This window comes from Anabrus simplex, chromosome 2, assembly GCF_040414725.1.
Source record: "Anabrus simplex isolate iqAnaSimp1 chromosome 2, ASM4041472v1, whole genome shotgun sequence".
In the NCBI taxonomy this organism is placed as follows: Eukaryota; Metazoa; Arthropoda; class Insecta; order Orthoptera; family Tettigoniidae; genus Anabrus; species Anabrus simplex.
The window spans coordinates 536,489,484-536,516,347 of record NC_090266.1 but is presented as its reverse complement, the minus strand read 5'-3'; the positions used below and the strand labels follow the sequence as shown (position 1 = coordinate 536,516,347).

General features: G+C 38.5%; 1 protein-coding gene across 2 annotated transcripts in view; it reads right to left on the bottom strand.

The window, feature by feature from the left end:
- Rab7 (RAS oncogene family member Rab7) overlaps window positions 1-26,864 on the bottom strand; it is a 214,614-nt gene that overhangs the window by 24,343 nt on the left and 163,407 nt on the right. For both annotated transcript variants that reach the window (XM_067140910.2, XM_067140911.2), the window contains exon 5: window positions 13,036-13,261. In XM_067140910.2, the coding sequence (XP_066997011.1) occupies window positions 13,040-13,261 (222 nt within the window). In that variant the 3' untranslated portion in view covers window positions 13,036-13,039. The remainder of the gene's footprint in view (window positions 1-13,035; window positions 13,262-26,864) is intronic.

The window sequence follows — 26,864 nt, the reverse complement described above, 5'->3', positions numbered from 1 at the left end:
AAGATGCAAGAATGATCTGGATGCTCCTTACTCCAGGCTTAGTAAAAGCACAAACAGCCACTGTTAACAGCTTAAGATGTACAATAAGCTTCCACTACCTATTCGAACATTAGACAATAGTGCATTTAACAGGGTACTGTCACAATTCTTAAGGAAAAAGGCATTTTATAGTATAGAAGAGTATCTAGAATGTGGTATTTCAAAAACTGACCTAATATAGGTAGCTAAAATAATTTTTCTAATGACCCAGGCATAATTACTAAGATATTGTATATAGATTATTTTTATTAATACTGACAATACCTAGTGTACATTTTCTGTACTTGATGGTGGAAGAATGAAATATCTTTAAAAAAAATCAATTATGAACTCTTTATCACTCCTTGAACAAAATTACGGAGACCGCGAATCCACTTCGTACATAACGAGATTAATGGATTAGTGGATCCAACTTTATAATCTACATATTGCCATACTACAGTTTAATATTCCAAGCTTTCAACAAGAAAGTTTCAGCGTCATCTTAAGTGGCTACTAAGGTCCTTTAACCTTCTCTTTAACATGTAAATGAAGTTGCTTCCAGCCGAATTTCACTCGAACTTTGATACGGCAACTTTAGCCATAGACCTTCTTGTTATTATGTGGTTAAGGCCTAGTTTGTCTATTTTATCAAATTATTTGAAAATTACTAGTGTAATATCATACCAACTTCAACCTTTTCTTCGCAAACATTTTAAATTAAATTTCAACTGTAAATTATTATTTAAGAACTCGTAACAATTTCTCACATTGTATAATACTCATTCCAATCTTATATTCTCATTTTTATTTCTTTACCATGACAATCAGGATCCTGATTTTTATCTTTGAGTATGAGTGTAAAAAGGCTGATGATGCCCTTTTAAAGTGCGAAACATGTCCCTTCAAATTTTAGTTTAATAGGATGCAAGTCCTAACTTTGGAAATTCAATTGCATTGAATAGGTTGATCCTAATAAATTTTGGTAATATCTTAAACTGGTGTTCTAGCTTTGTATCACCAATGTGACATTCAATTCTGTTGAATTTCTTACCTACTGACATCAATTTAGTCTTCGAAAGGCTAATTTTCATACCATACTCATTGCACCTATTTTCAAGTTCCAAGATCTGCAATTAAGACCAAGTTGTCAGTCAGCATAGGCCAGACTGCTTACCAAATTTCCACCTAACTGAATCCCTCCCCGCCAATTTATACCTTTCAGCAGATGATCCATGTAAACTACAAACAGCAAAGGTGAAAGATTACTGCCTTGTCTACCCCCTGGAAGTACCCTGAACCAAGAACTCATTCTACCACCAATTCTTACTGAAGCCCAATTGTCAACATAAACGCCTTTGATTGATTTTAATAACTTACCTTTAATTCCGTAGTCCTCCAGTATGGCGAACATCTTTTCCCTCGGTACCCTGTCATGCTTTCTCTAGATCTATGGAACATTAACACAACTGCCTATTCCTCTCGTAGCATTTTTCAATTACCTGCCGCATACTGAAAATCTGATCCTTACAGCCCCTCTGTGGTCTGAAACCACACTGGTTTTCATCCAACTTCCTCTCAATCACTGATCGCACCCTCCCTTCCAAGATGCCAGTGAATACTTTGCCTGGTGTACTAATCAATGAGATACCTCGATAGTTGTTGCAATCCTTCCTGTTCCCTTGCTTATAGATAGGTGCATTACTGCTTTCGTCCAATGCGAAGGTACCTTACCAATACCCCATGCTAATCTTACTACTCTATGAAGCCATTTCATCCCTGCCTTTCCACTGTACTTCACCATTTCAGGTCTAATTTCATCTATTCCTGCTGCCTTATGACAATGGAGTTTATTTACTATCCTTTCCACTTCCTCAAGCATAATTTCACCAACATCATTTTCCTCCTCCCCATGAGCTTGGCTGTTTGCAACACCACCATGATGATTTCCTTTTACACTGAGAAAATCTTCAAAATATTCCCTCCACCTCTCCAGTGATTCCCTGGGATCTATTATGAGTTCACCTGAATTACTCAAAACACTGTTCATTTCCTTTTTCCCCCTCCCTTCCTAAGATTCTTTAATACTGTCCAGAAAGGTTTCCCTGCTACTTGACCTAGCCTTTCCAGGTTATTACCAAAATCTTCGCAAGACTTCTTTTTGGATTCAACAACCATTTGTTTCGCTCTGTTTCTTTCATCTACGTACAAATCCCTGTCTGCCTCGGCCCTTGTTTGGAGCCATTTCTGATAACCCTTTTTTAAAGTTTACATGCTGCTCTCACATCATCATTCCACAAAGACGTTCGCCTTTTCCTATCTTTACAAACAGTTGTTCCCAGGTATTCCCTTGTTGTTTCTAGTACAGCATCCCTGTATGCCACCCATTCTCTTTCTATATCCTGAACCTGCTTACTGTCTACTGTTCAAAACTTCTCACTAATCACATCCATGTACTTCCATCTAATTTCCTCGTCCTGGAGATTTTCTAGCCTTATTCATTTGCAGACAGATTTCACTTTCTCTACCCAAGGCCTAGACATACTTAGTTCACTACAGATCAGATAGTGGTCTCTACATCGAAAAATCCCCGGAAAACTCGTACATTCCTAACAGATTTCCTGAATTCGAAGTCAGTTAAGACATAGTCTATTATGGATCTGGTACCCCTAGCCTCCCATGTGTAGCGGTGAATAGCCTTATGCTTGAAGAAGGTGTTCGTAACTGCTAAACCCATACTAGCACAGAAGTCCAACAAACGCTTCCCATTTCCCTTAGCTTCCATATCTTCCCCACATTTACCAAACACCCTTTCGTATCCTTCAGTTCTATTTCCAAATCTTGCATTGAAATCGCCCATTAGCACTATTCTATCCTTGCTGTTGACCCTGACCACGATATCACTCAATACTACATAAAACTCGTCAACTTCATCCTCATCTGCACCCTCACATGGTGAATACACTGAGACAATTCTCGTCCTAATTCCTCCAATTGCCAAATCTACCCACATCATTTGCTCATTTACGTGCCTAACAGAAACTATGTTGTGTGCAATGGTATTCCTGATAAACATCCCTACCCCATACTCTGCCCTTCCCTTTCTAATACCTGTCAAGTACACTTTATAATATCCTATCTCTTCCTTGTTATCTCCCCTTACCTGAATATCACTTACTCCTAGCACATCCAGATGCATCCTCTTTGCTGACTCAGCCAGTTATACTTTCTTTCTTCCATAAGCCCCATTAATATTGATAGCTCCCCATCGAATTCCATTTCGTTCGCCAAGTTGTTTCCACGGAATCCCTTGCCTGTCAAATGGGAGTGGGACTCCGTTACTCCCGTAGGTCCGAGGCTTGCTTAAAATGTTATGAGCTCGGTAAATTCATGAAGCAGGATGCTACCCTACTTGCACATAGTCCAAGTGAGGATCTCTCCTCTAACGGGTGATGGACCACTGGTGGATTGTATAGTCCTAGCCGCCTGAGCACAAGGAGGGCCATGACTCAGAATATGTCCGAGATGCCCACTGCCATTCCATAGCAACTGGTATCCCGACTCTCAGGACCATTTACTAGGCAACTCAGTTGTTGCCCATGGTTCACGAACTAGGATGTGACTACAGTAACCCACAACATTAATCTTCGGACATGAAAAACAAGCCCTGTTTTCAGACAGCCTTTTACGCTTATCCCTTAAGTTCAGTTCTTGAGCAAGAAGACACCCCTTGCTGTCATGAATTCACCCCCACCCCCCTCTAGAAGATACTCCAAAATGTTTCCTTCACCTTTACCAGCGAACAGAACACTAGCAGTAGCTATGCAACGCTCCTCCTGTTCTTTAACTTCAGCACTCCTCGATTTGGTAGTGTCCAAAACCAGCTTGAACAAACGCAATTCTCTATTCACCCTTCAAAAAGCCAAGTAAAGCAGTCATTTTGCCAGCATGTCGCTAAGACTTACGAGTAGAGACCGGATATTAACCCCTTCAGTGGCACGCCCGAGAAATTCTCGGGTGGCGCACGCCTGCCCATAACGTCACCGCCCGAGAAATTCTCGTTTAGCTGCAGTGTTCATTTCGCGATCGCCCAATAATTTCTCGGGTACTCTAATCGTTTGGGAAAATGTTTTCAAGTATTCTCAACAGATGGCGGGAGGATTTCCAGCTGTATTCACGTAGCGTCTGGCTTAAAATATGCCTTATCTTCTCTACTTTACATATACAACCTCTGGCCAGCTGACGAGGTAAACAGAAATGGCGAGCGCGAAACGGAAGAGAAGTTTGTCTGAAGACAAAATAAGGAACTACATCAAAGATGAATCACTAAGTGACATTAGTATTTCTGATAGTAGCTATAATGATTCTATTGATTCTTCAGATGATGACCTTAGTAATTCTAGTGAAAGTGAAGAAGATATTACGTCAGACGCTAAGGTGATGGTAGATGTTGAATATACATTCGTTTGGAAAAAGTGTAAGCCTGGGGATAGTGTGTGAACTAATTTTATTCAATTTATGGGAAATCCTGGTGTGAGGCTTAGCTTATTACCAGAGGTGAGTGCGATTGACTGTTTTGAACTGATTCTAACAGATGAAGTTGTAAATTTGACAGTGACCGAAAAAAATTCGTTGGCCCTATGCTAAAAGTGCATTGAAAACCTTGTAAATAAATCTCCGCATGGAAGGGTACAGTTTTGGAAAAAAGAAGCTCTTACAAAATTTGGCAATTTATTGCGTTAGTATTGCTGATGGGAATAATACAAAAGCCTGAAATAAAAATGCATTGCTCACAGGACAGTGTAGGCCCTACTCAAAACACCAATATTTTATGAAACTATATCACAGGCCTACTCTAAGAAGTGTAAATAGAGTGTAAAGTAAGTTTTTATTAACCTTGAATAATATATGAATGTGTTCCCTTAATAATTGTTACTCATTCCTTGCTTCCTAAAAATAAATAAATTCCTCCGGAAAAACCTCACTTTTCTGGCACAGGAGGTCTGCCAAACCCGCCACCGAAGGGGTTAAAGGGAATAACTTTTTCAAAATTTAATTGGCAACTTTAAATAATTGGGAACATGCATCATTTTCAAAAATATTTTTTTTGAAAAGTACACCAATGAAATAGTACGTAAACGTATTACATTGTGGTATGTTGCCTTGTTTTCTACCATTAAAAAAATATTTAATAGTGCCTTTCCGCAAGGCGAGTGAAACGGCCTCTGACGTAAGCGGCGCGCTGTGACGTCACGATCCAGTACCGCATGGAGCTCTACCAGCCGTTGTGCATCAGCCGTTGCTAAAAGCCGATCGTTTATTATTCATGATCGCGAATAACTTCGAAATGACAGAAGAAAGGTTCAAAACAGCACAGTCAGACAATCTACCATGTGTAGATGTCATCATTCTTGAAAAATGTGACTTTTGTGGCCGCAGAAATTAGCGGATAACAAGCAAGTTTGTAAGTGGCGTCTTTTATATATGTGCAATGTACTGTAACCCATAGTATTAGGATAACAACGAACCTGGATAGATATCACATCACTTTCAATATTTCCTTCTGGACTGATTCCCCTATTAAAGAATAACATTACATTTTCGGGCTTTCAGCATTAGTAAAGTAAGAAATCGGATTTCAGCACTAACATAAACATATAGGTAGCATTATAGTACTAGTCCGCTTCTGTGGTGTAGTGGTTAATGTGTGCCACTTCCGGAGGCCCCGTTTCGATTCCCGGCTCTGCCATGAAAGTTGAAAACAAATAGTACGAGGGCTGGAACGGGGTCTACTCAGCCTCGGGAGGTCAACTGAGTAGAAGGGTTTCGAATCCCACCTCAGCCACCCTCGAAGTGGTTTTTCGCATTTTCCTACTTCTCCTCCAGGCACCTAAGGCCACGGCCCTTTACTTCCCTCTTCCTTGTCTATCCCTTCCGATCCTCCCATCCTCCAACAAGGCCCCTGTTGAGCATAACAGGTGAGGCCGCCTGGGCGAGGTAATGGCCCTCCTCACCAGTTTCATCACCATACTCAAAGTCTCACGTTCCAGGACACTGCCCTTGAAGTGGTAGAGGTGAAATCCCTCGCTGAGTCCGAGAGAAAACCAACCCTGAAGGATAAACTGATTAAGAAAGAAAGAAAGATCATAGTACTGTAGGTCTATAACCTATCATTTCTAAAAAAATATATATTTATGGTTGGGGCAACTGGCCTACCCACTTCCGGGGCCCATGAAAGAGAATTAAATATCTTTGTGGAGGGAAAAAGTTAAACATGATAAAGATAAATATGACTTCATCTAGTTTTCACAAGTTGGGCTGAGTGGTTCAGACGGTTGAGGTGCTGGCCTTCTGACCCCAACTTGGCAGGTTCGATCCTGGTTCAGTCCGGTGGTAGTTGAAGGTGCTCAAATACGTCAGCCTCGTGTCGGTAGATTTACTGGCACGTAAAAGAACTCCTGCAGGACTAAATTCCTGCACATCGGCGTCTCCGAAAATCGTAGAAGTAGTTAGCGGGGCGTGAAGCCAATAACATTAATTACATTTGGCCTTTAACAAGCTGAGCATATCAGGAAAGAAAAGTGTCCTGGTGACATTTTAGTCGCTCAATACAGGAATGTCTTTGGGTGCTGTGACTTTTACTTTTTTTTGTTTTGTTTTTGCTGTTTGCTTTACGTCACACCGTCACATATAGGTCTTATGGCGACGATGGGACAGGAAAGGCCTAGGAATGGGAACAAAGCGGCCGTGGCCTTAGGTACAGCCTCAGCATTTGCCTGGTGTGAAAATGGGAAACCACGGAAAACCATCTTCAGGGCTGCCAGCAGTGGGGTTCAAAACCTTCTATCTCCCGGATGCGAGCTCACAGCTGCGCGCTCCTAACCGCACGGCCAACTCGCGCGGTATTTTTACCCTTCGGTTTATTAACTTGGCTTGTATAACCTAAAACTTAGGCTAAGTTGGATAATATTTTAAACACCTACATCACTATTTTCACCTGTGTGCAATTATGTTATTTATTTCATTAATATTATTATAATGATTATAATTGAGCTTTGTTAACTTATAAGACCCCAACAAACAAGCATTGGTTTTGTGTAGAGTTATACATTTGTTAAATTCACGTTGTTTCCTTTCATGATGTACACGCCTATTCTTTGTTACATTATAGACTATTTAGATATAGCCTAAATTTCTTTACCAATTAAGCTCTTCAATAAAGACATACATAACTGTCCCATGCCAAGATATATTGGTAGAATTAGAGCTGTCAAAATGGTTCATAACCCCTTTGATTTATTATCTTGACATGAATCACCCAAAACATAGGTTAGGTTTGGAGAATACTTTAATAATCAGCATTATTTAATGCACTGTTTATTACTTTCATATTCCAAGATGTAATTGAAGCATTTAAATAAAGCATCATACATTAAAATTTAAAGTTTTACCACTAGAACAGCTGACATGGAAAAATGATTTGAAAATTCAAACAAATTCATCTTACGTTAAAATCTTCAAAATAATAAACTGTAGACTTTTCCGATATATCACCAGCATTTTTCCGGCTCGCCAAAATCCATTTCTCCCTAGTTTTAGCGTCTTTGGAACATGTATAAACAATTTGTTTGGTATGGTATGCGATGTGCTATTGCACATCGGAACTCTACACCATTTATAAGTTTTCTGCCTCACTGTCTGCGCAGGATTCATTTTAAGTCTAAAATATACCACTCAGATTATTATCCGATGTATAGACCTCGAATTTAATCATACTAGACACTAACGTAAAGTAGAAATACGCGAAGTGTATCATGCTTCTCACAGCGCACTATGTGTTATTTCGTCTGCTAATTCAGTCAACCTGTACGATGACGTCAGACCAATGAGATCGCGTACTTGCGTGACGTGACATTTTCGTAGATTTTTATCGTGTTTGGAGTTATTATTTGTACATTCTGATCACATTTTTGAATTCTGCACGAAATTTTGAATCAGATTAGCATATTTTTAATTAAAACCCCGGATCATGCATGTTCCCTATTGATACTATAGGTGAAAACTGTATTTAAAACCTGAGATTGCCATGTTTTAACTTCCCATTCTTTTATCCCTTTTCTCCTACATCTGCACCAATTTTCGCTTTAAAAAAAATGTATATATATATGGCTAAAACCTCAAGAATTTATTTCACATTGAGTGAAAATACCTGCATTAGATACTAATGCAGCATAAGGGAACAAAGAATTAACACTTGTTCTATACCAAACTCACCTGAGAGTGTAACTCACCCACTGTAAACCCTCACCCCACCCGCAGGTGTTGTTGGACTCTTCGCATCCCCCTCCAGAATGTGTGAAGCAGTTACAGTCGCTTGCTCGCTTCAGTAGCAGAAGCAGTCATAGAAAATAGCAAGCACCGTTAAGTGGCAGCAGAAAACAACAGTAGCTTGTAATAGTGATGGCGAAGTAGTCTTTTAGCAGTAAAATACAAAGTGTGGTAAGCAGTTTCAAGGACGATTTAATCGAAACAGATGGTACCGTTATTCGATGTTCTCAATGTGATACTGATATTAAAGTAGATGGAAAACATGCCAAACATGAGAAAAACAAAGCTATTGGCGTGAAAGTTTTGAAACAGTAATTTTTACAGGAATCTTTTCAGAAGGCCGAACACAAAAGCAGGGAACAAACTTTTTTTCAGTGATCTCACAGTTACCTTTGTTCAATGTGAAATTTCTTTAAGTAAGGTAAATAACCCAGCAATGAAGGGTTTCTTGGAAAAATACACACAACACACTGTCCCTGATGAAAGTACACTTAGTACCTACAACTAATTTTTGAAGCTAATGTACAGACATGCACATTAATGGTGTCCCGACAAACAATCAACACTGCCCCACTCCAGTACTGAAAAGAAGGGGAGAGAGTGAAGGGGTAGTGTTGAAGTCCAATCCAGTACAAAACATTGGGGAAGGGAGTGAAGGGGTAGTGTCGAAGGCACAATGACTCACCTTCTCGCTTAACACATTGCTGCATGAACTGCATGCAGACAGACCGCTACAAGACTTCGTTGTGATCGAAATGGGCACAGTGGCGGATGTACTGAAGTATAGCACTAGGTTACCTACTCGTCCGACCGCCCCGGGTTCGATTCCCGGCCGGGTCAGGGGGTTTTAATTGTAAATGATTATATCCCTGGCCTGGGGACAGCGTGTTTGTGTCGTCCTTAACGTTTCCCACATTCAACACTCAACACTTCCGTAATTCCAATTACATGCAGGTTTATATATTGTGCAAGTAGGGGCAAAAGAACTCTATAGGTCGACGCCCCGAACAAATAGCATTTTAACATTTAAAAAAGTTAAAAAGTAACCTACTTGGATAATTACAGTATTAAGAGGTAAAGGAGGTTTTTAACCAAAAAGTATTTCATACTAGTTAGGAATATTTTGTAGCTGCGTTATATCGGGTCTACCAATCCTTCTTCACCTCGTTCTTGCCATATTTCTATCCATCTCCAAACTGTCTTAAGACTGCATGGTATTGCTTGTGCTATTGCTTGGGGGACCATGTGAGTCTTCCACATGCCAATAATACGTCCTCGATTCACCTGTGATAGGACAGGAGCCATCTTATTACAATATTGCAGTATAACGCCGAGATACACACACTGTGTTCAGCACTACCTGTTCACTCCCTTCCCCTCCCTTTCTGTACCGTAGTAGCCTTCAACACTATCCCTTTACTCTCTCCCCTCCTTTTCAGTACTGGAGTGAGGCAGTGTTGACTGTTTATGTAGGGACACCATTAATGTGCGTGCGTGTACAACAAGTTACGGAGGTTGTCGGAGACCATCCAGTTTGCTTCATTTTAAATGAAACATCCAATTCACTTTCAAGAGCTGTTTTAAACATTCTCGTGATGCCAATGACAGGAGATCCATCAAAACCAATGTTGGGTGCCATACACGAATTGGAAAAAATCAACTCTACATCTATAATGCAGAGTTTCAGCGACTGTTCTTTTGAACTCTGGCCATCAGGAATATAGTACAACAAAGCATGGCAAGTTGTTATGGACCAAGCATCAAACATGGTCTCAGCATTTGCACAGTGAAGCCTATGTATTCTAATCTCCAACATACAACTTGTATTGCCCATGCTTTGCATAGGGTATGTGAAGCAATAAGGGATGAATATATTGTTGCGAATGCCTTCATATCCAAACTTAAGAAGACAGTGATTAAAGGTCCAAGTAGAATACAGCTTTACAAGAAAGTTACAGGCCTACCACTACCCACGTTTCCCATTATAACTAGATGGGGGACATGCATTTCATGTGCTGTTTTCCTTTGTGAACATTTAACTAACATAAAGGAATTTATACTGTCTTAGGATGATGTAGAATCTGCACCTATGGGACGAGCAAAGGACCTGCTGAATGGCCCGAATTTGAAGACAGAGCTGTACGCAGTGCACATGTTCACAAGTTTCTTCCTGCCGCTATCTTGCAACTGGAAGAGCAGTGCTTATCCAAGGAGGTGCAATGGAGTGTGGCTGAAAGAACTGACAACATGCTTGAGGGATTTAGAAAAGAAAAACTTCAGGTGAGCTTATCAAAGAATCCAGATATTGAAAAACTAGTGAAGTGCACTAATTTAGAGTTTAAGAGTAAAAGCCAAGTATTCCCCATGGGTTTCTGTTGATGTTGAGCACACATTTTCTTTGTATAAAGATATTTTAAATTCAAAGAGCCAAAATTTGACCTTCAAACATATGAAAATGTTAAATGTCATCATGTTCAATTAGTTCTTAATGCAATAAACACTAACACAAGGACACTACATAAAAGAGAATAGGCCTATATCTTTAACATACTGAAATGTTGAATATGTAATGGATTAAATACCATTCTTGAATGCAGTAAAGTTAGAAGTGACTACCAGTTCCTTTTTTTTTTTTTTTTTTTTAATCATCTGTTTGTTGGTCCTTTTTAATGAATATTTCCCCCTCCTTTTTCGGTCTTATTTTAATGAATGATTTTCCCTTTAAAATCCGGTCTCTACTTATGAGCTCTCTGACATAGAATTCAGTCAAATCCTCCCTTCCAAATCTACCCATGAGGGATTCCACACCCTTAAGAGTAATTTTCAGCAGTGGGGGGAAAACTGGTAACTATTTCTCTAGCACGGCTATCAACCTTCATGGACTGAATCAAGTATTGGAATCTGTCTTCGCCCTCAATTTCAGAATCCTCATGAATGTGCCAAAATTGTCCCCAAAATTCCAACCAGTTTTTAACCTCCCATTCGAATTTCACGAGTTCTATATTAGGTAATTTCAACTGCTTTTTGTTTTTATCCTTAGCTGATGTAACCGATCTAGCTGATACCACTTCCAATACATTGGCGTTAGCTTGCAACCGCAGAGCACAGTTCTGTTTTGCATCTTCCAATTTATCCCCAAAACTGTCTACATACTCGTACTCACGGTCATACTCGTCCTCTTCTTTCTCCAGCAACAAATCTGAAACATTCCTAATCTATCCAACTTGGTTATCAAGGATTGCAAGGTGTCCTTATCCATGCTGTCTGGATTTCTTGATTTAAATTTTGGAAGAGAGTTGTATGTCTTTGTAAAAAAATCACTCTAACCAGACTTTTGGCTTTCATTAACCTCCCCATTTTCAATACAAACATTAACACGTATTCTTTAAATCAACGTAATCTTCAATTTCAAACATTAAAAGTCTGCCAGTTTTTTTTCAAAGCCCACAACAGTAGTGATTGTACTCATCTTCTGGTCTAGTAAGGCAGTGAAATGCTCCTGGCATCATCTTCTACCGCTCTTTCCCACACCTTGTGGGGTCGTGGGTGCAAACCGAGTGTCATGTGCGGATTTGGCATTGTTTTACGGCCGGATGCCCTTCCTGACGCCAACCTTATAGGGAGGGATGTAATTTCTATTGCATGTTTCTGTGGTGGTTGGTAGTGTGGTATGTTGTGTGAATACAAAGACAGAGCTGTACGCAGACACAAACACCCAGTCCCCGAGCCAGACGAATTAATCGCAAGTGATTAAAATCCCCGACCCGGCCGGGAATCGAACCTGGGACCCTCTGAACCGAAGAGCAGTACACTGAACAATCAGCCAACGAGTCGGATGAAATGCTCCTTGTATGACTTTTTAAATTTGTACTTTCTTCTAAAATGGACAGTGTCATCTGACAGCAGCTAAAAACTGGAACATTATGATACAATGCTGGGAATAGGCAGGCAAATGGACTTCACACACTGACGGGTAACTTTCTCACTCACAAAATAATATGAGGTCAGGGTTATAGCTTCGCTTCCACTTTCCATTGTTGAAAGAAGGAGGGAGTTTATAGTCATGAATGAAGAACAGCTGATTTGATACTGCCCATTCTATAAAAGCTTCTCCATTCTCATCATTCTGGGAGTAGTCCCATGCATTGCTGACTTGAAATCACCGATGAAGAATAATTATGATTTATTTTGTCCTAACTACTTTTATGGTTTACAGAGATGCCAAGCAGCCAAAATTTTGTTCTACAGGAGTTCTTTAACATGTCAGTAAATCTGCCAACACGAGGCTGACATGAGTGCCTTCAAATACCACTGGACTGATCCAGGATCAAACCTGCCAGATTGAGCTCAGAAAGCCAGCATTCTACCATACCTGCGGTGAAGACAGACACTTTATACTTACTTAAATTGTCAGGTTGTCTGAATGAAAAGGTTGTAGGTGTTTGTAGCTGAAGATTATGAAAATTACTCGGCCCTACACCAATAATTTATTTTTCATCTGTAATCGATGTTACACTAAAGCTAAGCTGTAAGAAGACAAAGGCAAATTTAATCACCCAGGACACAACAAACTTCTCTAAGAAGTTCTAAATTTTCTTCTAACAAATTCAAGAGAGATACGACAAAGTATTCAAGACTTGCGACATTACTTATACACCTAACAACACAAACCATTTTTTTACTACTAACCTGATTAACATGAGCAGGCATCAGGTCTGGCACCCTTCTGTTCTCCTGTTAGTTTAATTTGGTCTGGAAATTCATTGTACAGCTCTACCTCACTCTCTTGAGCCAAGGCATTTTTTGCAATAGTTTGGAATGCTTGTTCAACATTAATTGCTTCCTTTGCAGATGTCTCAAAATAAGGGATGTTATTCTTACTCTGACACCACTGACCAGCTCGCTTAGCAGACACCTGAGAGAGAGAGAAAAACAAATAATACAATCACATTTTTAGGGCCCACTTTTATTTAATCTCTGTATATTCCAGGAATTTGCTTGTGAAGTGGGTTCCTGTAGTAAAGTCCAAGCTCATGAACTACAGGTAACAGCAGAATGGCCAAGTAAATCTGAATAATGTAGTACTCAGGGTCAACAGGAAAAACAGGAAGGAATAAATGGGCAAATCAATGTGAAAATTGGAAACAGAACTGAAGGATATGAGAAAGCAATTGGTAAATGTCAGGAAGATATGGAAGCCTAAATAGCTATTTGTTGAGGAAAGGAACAAAGCAAAATAATTGTTGAGTCCAGGAAGAGACTGTGGGAAGATTTTGGAAATAAACTAGAAAGGCAAACTAAAACTGCATGAGAATCCTTTCTGGTCTGAAGTAAAGAATTTTAGAGGAAAAAATAAATTAGAAAATCAGAAACTCATGGTAGATCCTAAGACATGACTGGAGAGATAACTATGCTGATTGGCAAATTGCAATAATTTATTTGTGCGCACCATCTTTGGTCAAGGGGTAAGTTACGCCTAGTGTCAGAGGTGAAGTAATTATGCGAGTGCAAGAGTTTCTGCGTCCAGTATGATGACTGCATGTTGTGTGTTGTTAGGGTAGACAGAGTGTGAAAGCCTGCATCATAACATAGCCTACACCAGTCTCATAACACCATGGAGTCCACTTGAGGCTTAACATCTCCATCTAATAAGTAAATCACAATCAAGGACATTGTATGCCCTGCCTACATTAGAGCACTGCGGAGAGGTTTGGAACTGAAACCACAGATTTGGCATGTACGAACATTCTAATTGTGAACATTTTGATGATGATTATGCTTTATGTTTGGGGGGGGCTAACATCTAGGTCAGGGGTTTCCAATTCGTAAGTGCTCGGGGGCCACATTGGAAACCTTGGGTATGATCGCGGGCCGCACTTTAATAATAGGCCAATTTTCGTAAAATTCTACAAATAGAACAGAGGTACCAGTATGAAAAATGTTCATAGTTCTATTGAAATGAAGGTTTGATATTTTAATTGCTTAAAACCCTATTGTACATCAGCATAAAGGGGTGAAATTAAAAATTAACACTATTATACGCAGGAAAATTGAATTCTGAAGAAGAGCACCCAACAATGACAGTTCATTTGAATTAATATTTGACGAATGACAAAAAAGAAAAAATGCCTTAAGAATAACAAATTAGTAATGTAGTCAAAACAAAACTTAAAGAAGGACAATTTAGTGGCAGTAGTGTTGTCTATCAGCTGAATCTACCAATGAACGAATGTCTACCTCCAGCTCTGTTGTTGCTAATCTCAAAAGATGCAGCAAGGAAGAATCTCAGTCATCTTCTGTATCGATTTTTAATGAATTCATAGAGAGAAAAAAACACTTTCACATATGTACGTGCTCCCAAACATTGAAGTCATTTCTAGTCGAAATTGTCTTTGGGTATTTTTCATTGGGTAGCAGTTTAAAAAAATGTCATGCCTTTTCTTGTCTTGTCTGTAGGAATGTATCGGCTTGTAGATCGCACAGCTCAAGTTGTAGTTGTGGTTCTTGTTCCTCGATTGCAGCACCAAGAGGATTCATGTGAAGTTGTATACTGCTTTTCAGAATTTCAGTTTCCTTGAATCGTGTGTTGAATTCTTCAATGATCTCTTGAATGTGTGAACTGAAATCTGAAAAATGTATGGTTTCTTGGTCCTCCTCTGCCGCTAATTGTAGACGGCAGGGGAAATGAGTCAATTCATTGTTTTCTAAATAACGTTTGAAAATTTTCAATTTGTTTTGAAATCCATTAACAATTCCCACAATATCTGACACCTCATGGTTTCCTCCTTGAAGATTAAGGTTGAAGGTGTTAAGGTGATTTGTCATGTATGTTAGGAAAGCTAACTGCTTTAAAAACTCTGGGCTTTGAATTTTCTCTTCTAGTTCTGAGGTATCTGATGAGACAAACTTATTAAGAAATTCGTGGATTTCCTTGTGAATTGCAAAAAAAGATTGAAAGCACTTCCGTGCACTCAGCCACTTTACATGGTTGTACAGCAGCAAGTCTCCATATTCTGCATCAATTTCCAGCAGAAACTGTTTGAATTTTCTATGCAAAAGGGCTCGATTTCCACGTCTTAAACTAATAATTGTAACCACAAGTTCAAAAACTTCCGTTTTCTTAATTGATTTTCCACACAACGCTCCCTGGTGAATGAGACAGTGGATCATTGGACATGTTATGCCATTTTCTTTTAGCAATCCCGTCAGTCCTGTCTTCACCCGTCATTGGTGGCGCTCCGTCTGTCACAATGGCTGAACATTTACTGAAGCCTCCAACTCTGTCGACAGTTCTTTTAACAGAATCATGAATGTCCCTCCTTTTTGTTGTTCCTTGAAGAGATCAGACATCAAATAGCTCCCCTCTTTACTACTGAAGTCTTTGAAGATGGTGCGTACAAATATTAGTAGCTGAATGACATCTGACTGATCAGCTTTCATCAAGGCATAGCGAGAAATATGTGCTTTCCTTAACCAATTTAACGAGCGCTTTTTCTACTTGTTCTCCCATATCAGTGACCCTTCTCCGTATTGTTTGGTTGGAAAGTGGCACTGATTGAAATTTCTCAGCCATTTTAGCATCTCCAAAAGCCTTTGCCATTTCCATAGTGCACTTTTTTACAAGACTGCCTTCAGTGAAGGTTTTTTTGCCCATGTAAGTTCAAGCGACACTGCATAGAAGGCATACAGAGAAGACGACTGACTTTGTACGGCTTTATAAAAACATACCTTTTTGCTGTTTTAATTTCTTTTTGAAGTCTGCAACCAGTGCGTGCCGAGCTTCTTCCTTATATGCTGCATACTTTTTCTCGTGCATTGTTGAGTAATGTCGTTTTAACATTGTACTTCTTCGGCACAGACACTATTTGCATGCAAACCAAACACTGAAGCTTCCCACTGTTAGTAATTACACAGTCACTCTCCCAGCTATAATGTCTTTGAAATCAGGCCCTGTGCGTGTTCTTTGAAGACCATGTGAGTTTGTAAGCAAATGTTGCTTAGCAACATGGCATCGTTTGAGCAGCATGAGAAGGAAGTAGCCAGACTTTTAGGCGAAAGCGACGTCAATTTCAGCGATAGTGAGCGATATTCAATTAAGTGGTGAGGAAGATATTGCGGAACGAGATTGTGTTGGCGAGTTGAGTGATAAAATCCCGATAATGAGAAACTTATGCTGATGGCTGGAGGAAATACCGTGACACTTACTTGGACTTCAAAAGTCCATTCACAGGTACGTCCGGTTATAAACCGCCACAAGTTTGAATGAACTTTTTCCAATTATTATTCTTGACTGACGAGTTATTTGTGATACAATTCCTTTAGTTTTGCCAATTGCCACCTTTTCAATACAATAAAAATATATTACAAACTTACATATTTATTATGATGTTTACATGGTACATGTTTCGCTCCTTTTCGTGAGCATCATCAGCAAAACTATCATTAATCTAAGATTGTGTAAGATCATAAAACATTTCTTTTGGTTCAAGATCACTCCTATGAAACTAATTGACAATCTTATAACATTTTAAAAGTCACACAACAATAAAATTATGTCTCAAGTTAACACTTTTTGTCTAAAATCTTCTTCAGTCCAAACATTTTACATTTAACATTTTTTGGACTGAAGAAGGTTTTAGACAAAAAGTGTTAATTTAAGACAATTTTATTGTTGTGCGACTTTTAACATGTTATAAGATTGTCAAATAGTTTCATAGGAGTAATCTTGAACCAAAAGAAATGTTTTATGATCTTACACAATCTTAGATTAATGATAGTTTGGCTGATGATGCTCACGAAAAGGAGCGAAACATGTACCATGTAAACATCATGATAAATATGTAAGTTTGTAATATATTTTTACTGTTGAAAAGGTGGCAATTGGCAAAACTAAAGGAATTGTATCACAAGTAGATCTTCAATACGGACAAGGAAAATGAATTTTATAACCTGCAATGACGAGTTATTGTCGGAAATTGTGCGAGAGACTAACCGGTATGCTAATGTAAACATTCAAAAGGTTACGCCCCTCACACGTGAGTCTATTAGGAGATCGTGGATAGATATTACTCTTCCTGAATTCAAAGCATTTTTAGGCGTAATCCTAAATATAGCAATGAACAGAAGTCTAAATTACGACTTGAGACTGTGTTTTTCAGCAATACTTGCAGAAAAAGCATGGATTACATCCCGGTGAGTGTTTTGGGAAGTTCCACACAATGCACTATTACAGACAAAATGTGACAGATAATTTCAGGTTTGAAAATACCGAACTTTGCACCTGAATACTGTACTGTACTTGTATTATATTTAATTTGTGCTTGTTTTAGTTGATTTTTGTGCTGTCTTATCCCTCTGCAAGCAGATTCTTAAATGGAGCTGGAGAGGCAGGAGTGTTCAGAAGAAAAGGAGGGCTAAGGGTTAAGCAATTGAAAATCAAATAACGAAATTTACCGGTATAATACGCAGCCCATTATATGCTTACTAAGAACCTTTGCATAAAATAATTGAAATATGAGGAAAATAACAACAGTAATATTGAGTGAAGTACTAAAAATGAAACACATTGTGTCATTAACCTAGCCAAAGGGAGGGGTGTGACATGGCGGAAGTAGGTCAACGGGCTACAGTCTGTTGGAATCACACCAATGACAGAGGAACAGTTTTTCAAAAATCTCGCCATAAAAGCTTAAGTAGAGACAAAGGAGTACATCATGAAGTTAAGCTCCAGATTTCAAGTTCCTAAGTATTTAAACTGAAATATTTATTTCTAAATATTTGAATGTGAGTTGATAGAACCTGATGATTCTTCACAAACGAAACATGTCATTATATTTTAATTAGGATGTTCCTTTTTTAGGGGTAATACTGTTATATATGTTTTCTCTATCAGGTAGTTTATAAATGTATTTACTCAAAGTCAGTTTCAGCAGACTGAAGAGCCTAACAGTTATAAATTAAGTCGAAAATGAAAAGAGAGAGCTTCAGATATTACAAAGTAGACGCTGAAGACAATCAAGAATTGTTCTGTGTGTGAACACGTAAAGGAATGTGATATATACAGGAACTGCGAATGGGAATATTAGAATGTAGTTTTAAGAGACATTTAGTCAAATACAAACTTCAAATTAAAATGATATATTGTGTACTAAATATTGTGTAATAATTTTCAGCAGACAACTGAAGCAGAAGTTGCTGAACATGAGAAATAATGACAGTCATTCAACGGACAATTAGTTGAAGAAATTGATAAATAAATTACAATGAATGAAATAGAAATAGCAGTAAGAAAGATGAAGAACTGCTGGAACAGACGAAAGTTCAGTGGAGATGATAAAGGCAGCTGGAGCTGTAGGCCTACAGTAGACATATCGAGTTCCCAGGATTGTCTGGGAGAATAAGGAGGTCCCTGAGGATTGGCAAAAAGTATCATCATCCCAATTTTCAAGAAGGGTGATAAAGTATTGAAGAACTACAGGGGAATTACTCTGATATCCCATGTTGCTAAGATAATGGAGAGGATACTGGAAAGTAGGATAAGGTTGAGGGTTAAAAATCAAATGCAGGAATACAGTTTGGTTTCAGAAGTGGGAGGTCAACAAGAGCGCCCATTTTCATTATGAGACAATTAATGGAAAAGCAATGGAAGTATGGGAATGATATGGTGATGACATTCATGACACTAAAAAAGCATATGACAGTGTCCCCAGGACTAAAGTTTGGGACAGTCTGGTGCAAAAAGGAATTGGACAGGGATTAATAAAAATTATCATGGCAATGTACAAGGAATGGTGTAGTTGCATGCAAACACAAGTTGGCAGGACGAGTTGGATCAAAATCACTAGTGGGCTGAGACAGAGAAGTGTTCTATCACCAATCCCGTTTACAGTAGTAATGGATGACATCATGTAAACAGCAAAAGCAGCATATGGAGGAAGAGAAATGAACATGTTATTTGCAGATGATATTGTGATTTGGGGAGAAGACATGAATGTTCAAGAAGAGTTGGATGTGGTGAATGGCAAGATCGAAGAATGTGGATTTAAAGTAAGTGTAGAAAAAAGTAAAACTCGTTGTGACTAGACGGGAGAAGGAAGGGAAAGGTCAGATTATGTAGACTTGCAGACAAGCCCCTGGAAGTAGTGGAGACATTCAAATACCTGCGGAGTGAATTAATTGAGAATGCATAATTGGATGCTGTAATTAGTAAGAGGGTTCAAGATGGAAGCAGTTTCTATCATAGTGTAAGAAACATGTTATGGGGCAAAGATGTGCCCATGGAAGCAAAGGAAACTATGTACGAGATGTATTACGTACCCATAACAACTTACGGAGCAGAAACTTGGGCAATGAGAAAGGGTGAGAGTCTAATATAGGCAACCAAAATGAAGTTCTTGAGGAGTATGATACAGAAGAGAAGAGAGAAAATAAGGAATGAGAAAATCCAGGAAGAAATTGGAGTGGAAAAAATGAATGACAGAATAGAGAAGAGCCAATTAGATGGTTTGGGCACATAAAGCAAATGAGTGATGAAAGAATGCCAAAAAGGTGATGGAGATGAAAATGCAAGGAAGGAGAGGCCGTAGAAGACCACGATTGAGATGGAAGGACACAATCCAATGCAGTATTAGAGAAAGAAACCTGGACTGGGACACAGTGTTGGAGGAGGAGTGGTGGAAAGACCAAAGAAAGTGGGAGGAACCATATTTGCCCCTACCTGGCTACGGCTGGATAATGGGAAATGATGGACTGAAGCTTCTATTTCAAAAAATATTAATTTCAAAAGTTTATTTTATGTACTGAAATTCACATGGAAAGAGTGAAGTACCATTTTCTCTTTTCCAATAAAGCAAATTTAGAATTATAAAACATATGCTGAGTATTTTATTCCCATATATCCTTAGGCCCCAATGTCAAAATTCTTTCAAGGACATATTAATGGAGATAGATATACAGTAGAACCTGATAATTTGAAATTGGTTAATTCAAAATCCCGCATAATTCGAAGCAGCTCTCGTTCCCGGAAACATGAGATACAGTTTTGCATGTTATTTAAATTGTTTAATTCGAAATTACCAAAATTCAGACTTTTAATTTGAAACTGCCTTTACATTTTAAAACAATAGTATGTTACAGAGTAATTCCAACGTGAAATGTATCCGCGTCGTAACAGAACGCGTGTTCCCGAATGTGGAGGGGTAGCTTTCCGCACTTACACTCACTTCGGTGAGTCTACATTGCGCTTCACGGTTGCTAAGTGGAATGAAATCGGAATTCTTTTGTATTCAACCTTTTAAGGAACGCTGTAACATCACGCAACAGGCAGTGTGCAGAAAAACAGAATCCACTAACATTGGCAATGCCGACAATTGACGAAAAAACGTGGCTCATATAATAAATTCGTAGGCACCAAACAATGTTATTTGCTTTACGTCCCACTAACTACTTTTTAAGGTCTTCGGAGACGCCGAGGTGCCGGAATTTAGTCCCGCAGGAGTTCTTTTACGTGCCAGTAAATCTACCGACACGGGGCTGTCGTATTTGAGCACCTTCAAATACCACCGGACTGAGCCAGGATCGAACCTGCCAAGTTGGGGTTAGAAGGCCAGCGCTTTAACCGTCTGAGCCACTCAGCCCGGCTGGCACCAAACAATATTGTCATTGCTGATGAAACTGCATTGTTTTACTTTAACGCGATCCCAAACGGTCATATGGTTTTAAAGGAAAAAATGCCAGCCGGAGAATTGTACAAGAGTGGGGGATGGGCGCCATTGTAGTGCGTTGCAATGCACATGGAAGCGTGAAACTTTATCCCCTCGTAATAGGAAAGTTCGGAAAGCCACAAAGTTTTAAGGGCGTCTGGCACTCTCCATGCCAGTACAAAGCATTTAAAAATGCAAACAGTACAGAAAAAAAGAAAAAATGCATTTGCACAGGGGAACCAGCATAATTTATCTTCGTCTTTGAATTGTATGATTTTTTCTTTTGTTACGTGAGGTTATGTTTGTCAGTGATTTATCCAAGTGCATTATTTGAACATTGTAAATGCACCTTGTTGGATACATTTCGAAAATAGTTTTTTCCATGGCATTTGAAAGATTTAAACTGTGAACCGAGGTGATCGCATGTATTAATGGGTCTTAGAATACTTTGTGATGCGGCAAGTGTTTACATTTCTGAAGTACGAGAGAAGTGCCATGGCGGGAAATCGTACAAGGATAGAGTCATAGGAAAGTTCGATTTTAAGGGTATCGGGTACTTTGTGTAAATACAAGGCATCTAAAATGCATACAGTATAGTAATCCAATGAATAAAGTACTTGCACATGGGAGCCAGCATAGATTTCTCCTCGTCTTTGAATCGTTTTTTTAAAATTATTTTGTTGCGTGAGGTTGTTTGCCAGTGAGATATCCAAGTGCATTATTTGAATACTGTAAATGCACCTTCTTGGATACATTTTGGAAATAGTTCTTTTTTCATGGCATATGAAAGGTATAAACTGTAAATCAAGGTTAACTGCATGCAGTAACGGGTCTTAGAATATTTTGTAATGCGGCAAGGGTTGGTACTTCTGAATTGCGAATTGGTGGTTAATTCGAAATCACGGAATTCGAAGTCCGATTTTTGAGTCCCAACGACTTCGAACTAACGAGGTTTTACTGTAATATATACTCAAAGAGTATGGCAGATTTCAACCATTCCTTCTCAATTATAAGCCAAAATTTTTATATATAGTTAAAGGTACCTTACTGAACATTTATGAAAATATATGTATCAGTATTGACCAAAGATTTAATCCTAATTAACATCGAAACGAGATAACCAAAAATATTGTTCTTTTTGAAGAAATTTTTTTAAGGTGTTCCCTCCAACAAGTAGTAGTAAAAAAATCTACTACAAATGTCACATACCCCTTCCTATCTTACCCACACCCCTCTTCTCATCTCTCAAATTACTTCCCAACAGCAGCTCCTCACTGCAGCAACTCAAGTCACTGGCAGTCTCTAACACAACCTTGTTCAAACACACGCTGTTCAAGGGGCACTAGCAGGGGAGTCAGGACTTATTCTTCCATTACAACTAGCTTTCTTGTAATGCTGCGTTATGGTATTTTTCTTGAATTAGAATCATCTGAGAAGTGTACTTTGTTTTGATAACATGGTACAGGTAAAAGGAAGTACATTACCAATAATTCCTGTGTTTCCATGAAGAGTATATATAATTTACTTGTGGATATGTGTAGACTGATTCCACAGAATAGTCCACCCTAGTAGGAAAAAAGAAGTAAAGTTGGAAATAAAACTAGACAATTTGTTTTTATGATAGATAAAACATGAAATTTTATTAATTTTATGATATGTATCTATTTATTGATGTTCTTCAGTTTTTAATCAAGTGGTTAATTGAACTATTATGTAGTCTAAATTCATTTGATATTTCTCAATGGTTTTAGGAATTACTGTTTATTATGATGAAAAAGTATCAAAATAATTATAGTAAATGTTAATTCTAATGCTCTTTCTCTTCGTAGTTAAGTACTTATTTAGGTTATTAACAGTTTATATAGGGCGAAATAAAGCAACAAACTTACTGCTGCAGGCCATGTAACACGCTACGAAAAAGTTATAAAAGTTTCTGTAGACGAAAAGTGTGTGGCTCTATTTGAATAAAACTTGGTATGCAAAGCCAATACTGTACACCCTTTCAAGCTGCTGTATCATTCGTTTAAAATTTCCAATGGATTAATACGAAGCTGATAGTAAAATACGTCACGTGTTTACGACGTTCTTGCGAGCATGTTTCTCATTGCATGGAGCCACGTGTACAGGAATAAATTATGTGATGCCACACGCTGCCCACAGGATTCAGTTTTGCATTACACTCACTTGTAAAGGATGTAATTTCTGAAAATGAGGTGATTTTTAATAATGCCGTTTATTCACAAGGTACGTTGTAAATGGTATCGCGAGAAGAAGAAAAAAAAAAATGACGAGGATTTTAAAAGAAAGGAAAGCGAAAGTCATGCAAGGAGAAGAAGGAAGATGATACATGCCCAGTTACGCGTACGCTGCCAATAGGTACGAGAATCTGTGAAGGAACACAGACCTCGGAAGAAACTTCAGGGCTTATGAACAGTTACTTCCTGTTCCACAAGTCCAACAACACCATGATCAACACCAATTACAGAGCCAAGTACGCTAACGTCTGCTTATAAATGCAAACAAACATTCGGGAAAGCTGTAAAGCGTTTGGAGCAGGCTTTACCAGTGAGTCCGCGGAAGAAACTGAAAGTTTTTTCTGCGATGATCACAAAATTTGGTGTAAGTTCATCCACCTCTAGCAAGCGCAAAAAGTCTTCACTTCCAAATCAGTAAGTTCTTGAATTTCTCAATCGGGATGATATCAGTTGGCCATCTCCTCGAGCAAGAGATTTTATCACTGTAAAGGACAGGTCTGGACAAAAATTAAAACAAACGATTGATGTGAGTCACAATGCAAGAAACATTTGAAGTATTATGTTTGTACCATAACTGAAAGTACAATTTATGAACTTCATCATATAGATCTGTATTGATACAGTTAAAATTAAGAAACAATTTTAGGTTTATGGTACACCCAATCAATAAACATCACTTTACAAGTGAAAACTATTTAATACAAAAATATATTAAACCTACTTTGGGGCATGTTTAGTCTATTTGAGACTTCTTCAGCCATAAAATAGTGTGGTTGCTTACAAAACTCGTTCAGAAATCGAAGAAAAGAAAAAAAAAAGGGAGAACCCAATGTCTTTTTTTTTTGCTAGGGGCTTTACGTCGCACCGACACAGATAGGTCTTATGGCGACGATGGGATAGGAAAGGCCTAGGAGTTGGAAGGAAGCGGCCGTGGCCTTAATTAAGGTACAGCCCCAGCATTTGCCTGGTGTGAAAATGGGAAACCACGGAAAACCAGCAATGTCTTTTTAAGAAATATTTGAGATACGCTTAAGATATCATACACATTATTTATTTACATTATTTACACAAAATTGCCCTCACTTCTTGCAAAAACTTTTATCTTTTAATGTTATATTTAAAATTTTAACGTTGATTGAGTGGACCATAAACCTAACATTGTTTCTTAATTATAAATGAAAGTGACTGTGGTGTTTATTTTGTAACCATTTTTTGGCAAGTGCAATGAGAGAGCTAAACTGTTTTGTGAACCGACGAAAGATGAGTGCTTTTTAGATTAAAGTGAAATCGAAAGAAAATTACCGGTGTCTAGTTTTACTGGCGGGAAATATTTTGACAAGTCCATACCAGAAGCAGAATGAACAAAATTTTTTTTTTTTTCATTTTATATTTTTTCTGAAATAGCTTTCATTCAAACTTGAGGCTAATTAAGTGTTGAATGTTCAGTAATTTTTAAATATTTTAGCTCATTTTACATTCACTGTTACTAGTGTTAAATGTGTGACAATTCATAAGAGCATTTTACTTTATTAAGTAGGCCACATGTCAGTACCAGTATTATTATTACTGGGAGGAAGAAAGCTTTTAGTTTTACGTAACCAATAATCTCACCCTTTCACACTTTAATTTTTTCCCATCACAGAAATTTTCTTTTTGAAAGACACTGGCTTCTTAAGGGGTACATAAACATTAGCAAACATAAAAAAAGGAAATATATTATTTTTATTGACATTTATGGGATGTACATGTTCATGTACAAACCACACTAAGAGGTGCTGTTACTTTTTATCAGCCACTTGAATACAATTACAGTTTGTATAATAGTCATAAGATGACTATAGAAATGGCATTACACATGCTATTACACATCTCCAACATAGGCATCATTAATTACTTGCCATTATTTTCAGACATCGTATGAAATCCACTAAAACAATTACGGCCCTTGTTGAGGCACAGATTTACATTGCATTTGTCACATCAGAAATGCGATCTCTCAGTACAGCCCCGATTCGTAAATCTTCCTGCCTCTTTCTGTTGATTGTCCTGAGGCATATGATCAGTTAGATCCTTTTGAACCTCCACTGTGGGATGTATCTCACCTTTTCATGTGTTGGTGCTGCCTCTACTACTTCCTGTTCAAGCGAAAGTTTCTTTGTATATAGTGCTTTACCAACCTTCAGAACGCCCTCTTCAACTCGCATGTGAAAGTGAAGCAGATCCATAACGTGCTTTTTAGGTACACCAGATAACTCACAGTCTCTCCGATATTCAATCCAGCTGTTACACAGAACTAAATCCACAGCATGAAAAAGTATTCTCAGAGTCCACTTTCTTGACCTGATATAAATTTGGTATACAATGATTAGTTGATCAAGGAGATCTACTCCACCCATTCCATGATTATATAGTTTCACAATTTCAGGGCATGTAACGTCAACATACTTGCTTGTTTTTTAATCCCATCGTAGAACTGTATCTTCTGTCCCGATACCAACAAAATTAGATGCAAGTACAACAGAACGATTGTCCATCCACTTGACCATCACCACATCATCATTACTAACAAGCTGATCACTATGACCTCTTCCTTTCTTCTTTGCATCACTGTCTGATATTACAAGTGGACTAGCAAACCTGTTTATTTGGCATATACCTGCTGCCAGTATGTTCTTACTACTTAGAATACGGAACAAGTTTTAAGTTGAAAAGAAGTTATCAAAAAATAATTTGTGACCACGGTTGTGAATTTCATTTTCAGATGGAGTACCACGGCTGCCCCTAGTCGTAACTGCTTTACATTATCCTGATTTAGTTCCGTTGCGCTACCCTGATATACTAAGAAATTGTATGCCAAACCACTTTTGCCACACACAACAAAAATTTTGATCCCATAACAGTAGGGCTAACCCTTGATATACTGTTTCAGTGAAAAACGCCCCCTGAAGGGAACCATCTGCTCGTCGATACATAAGTTTTCTTCTCGTTGCAACTGCAAGCAGCGATCACGTACAGCGGTGTAAAGAGGGCGTACCTTGAACAGTTTATCATCGCAATCATCACATCTATCTAAATGGTTCATGATATGCAAGTTGTTGCGCAATTGGAGAAATCTGTCACGAGTCATGTTATCTAGAAACATTGATATTCCTAGTGCAATGTCCCAGAAAAGTCTCACTCTAGGAAACTGCAAGCAGCCAATGGCAATATGCAGAGCAAATAAAACCTGAATCTGGTTTGAAGTTGGTTACGTTGTTCTGTGGAGCATAAATATTTGTACACTCTGCAAACTTATCAAAATCAGACAGTTTTATATACCTAAGGAAATAATATACAGGTGGTAGCACTTCATCACAGTTCCCTTCTGGGGCCTCCCATTCAAGGTCAGGAATAACTAATAACCTTCGGCGCCACCTAATGTCCTTCTCAGTGATAACATTTGCACAGGTTTCATGAACTGTTCCTTGGGTCAAAATTTCATCCTCTTCATCCTCTCTCCCTTCATCACTTGATAGGTGCTGAGTTTTCTGTTGATAGTCGGCTCCAGTTCTCAGCGAGGATC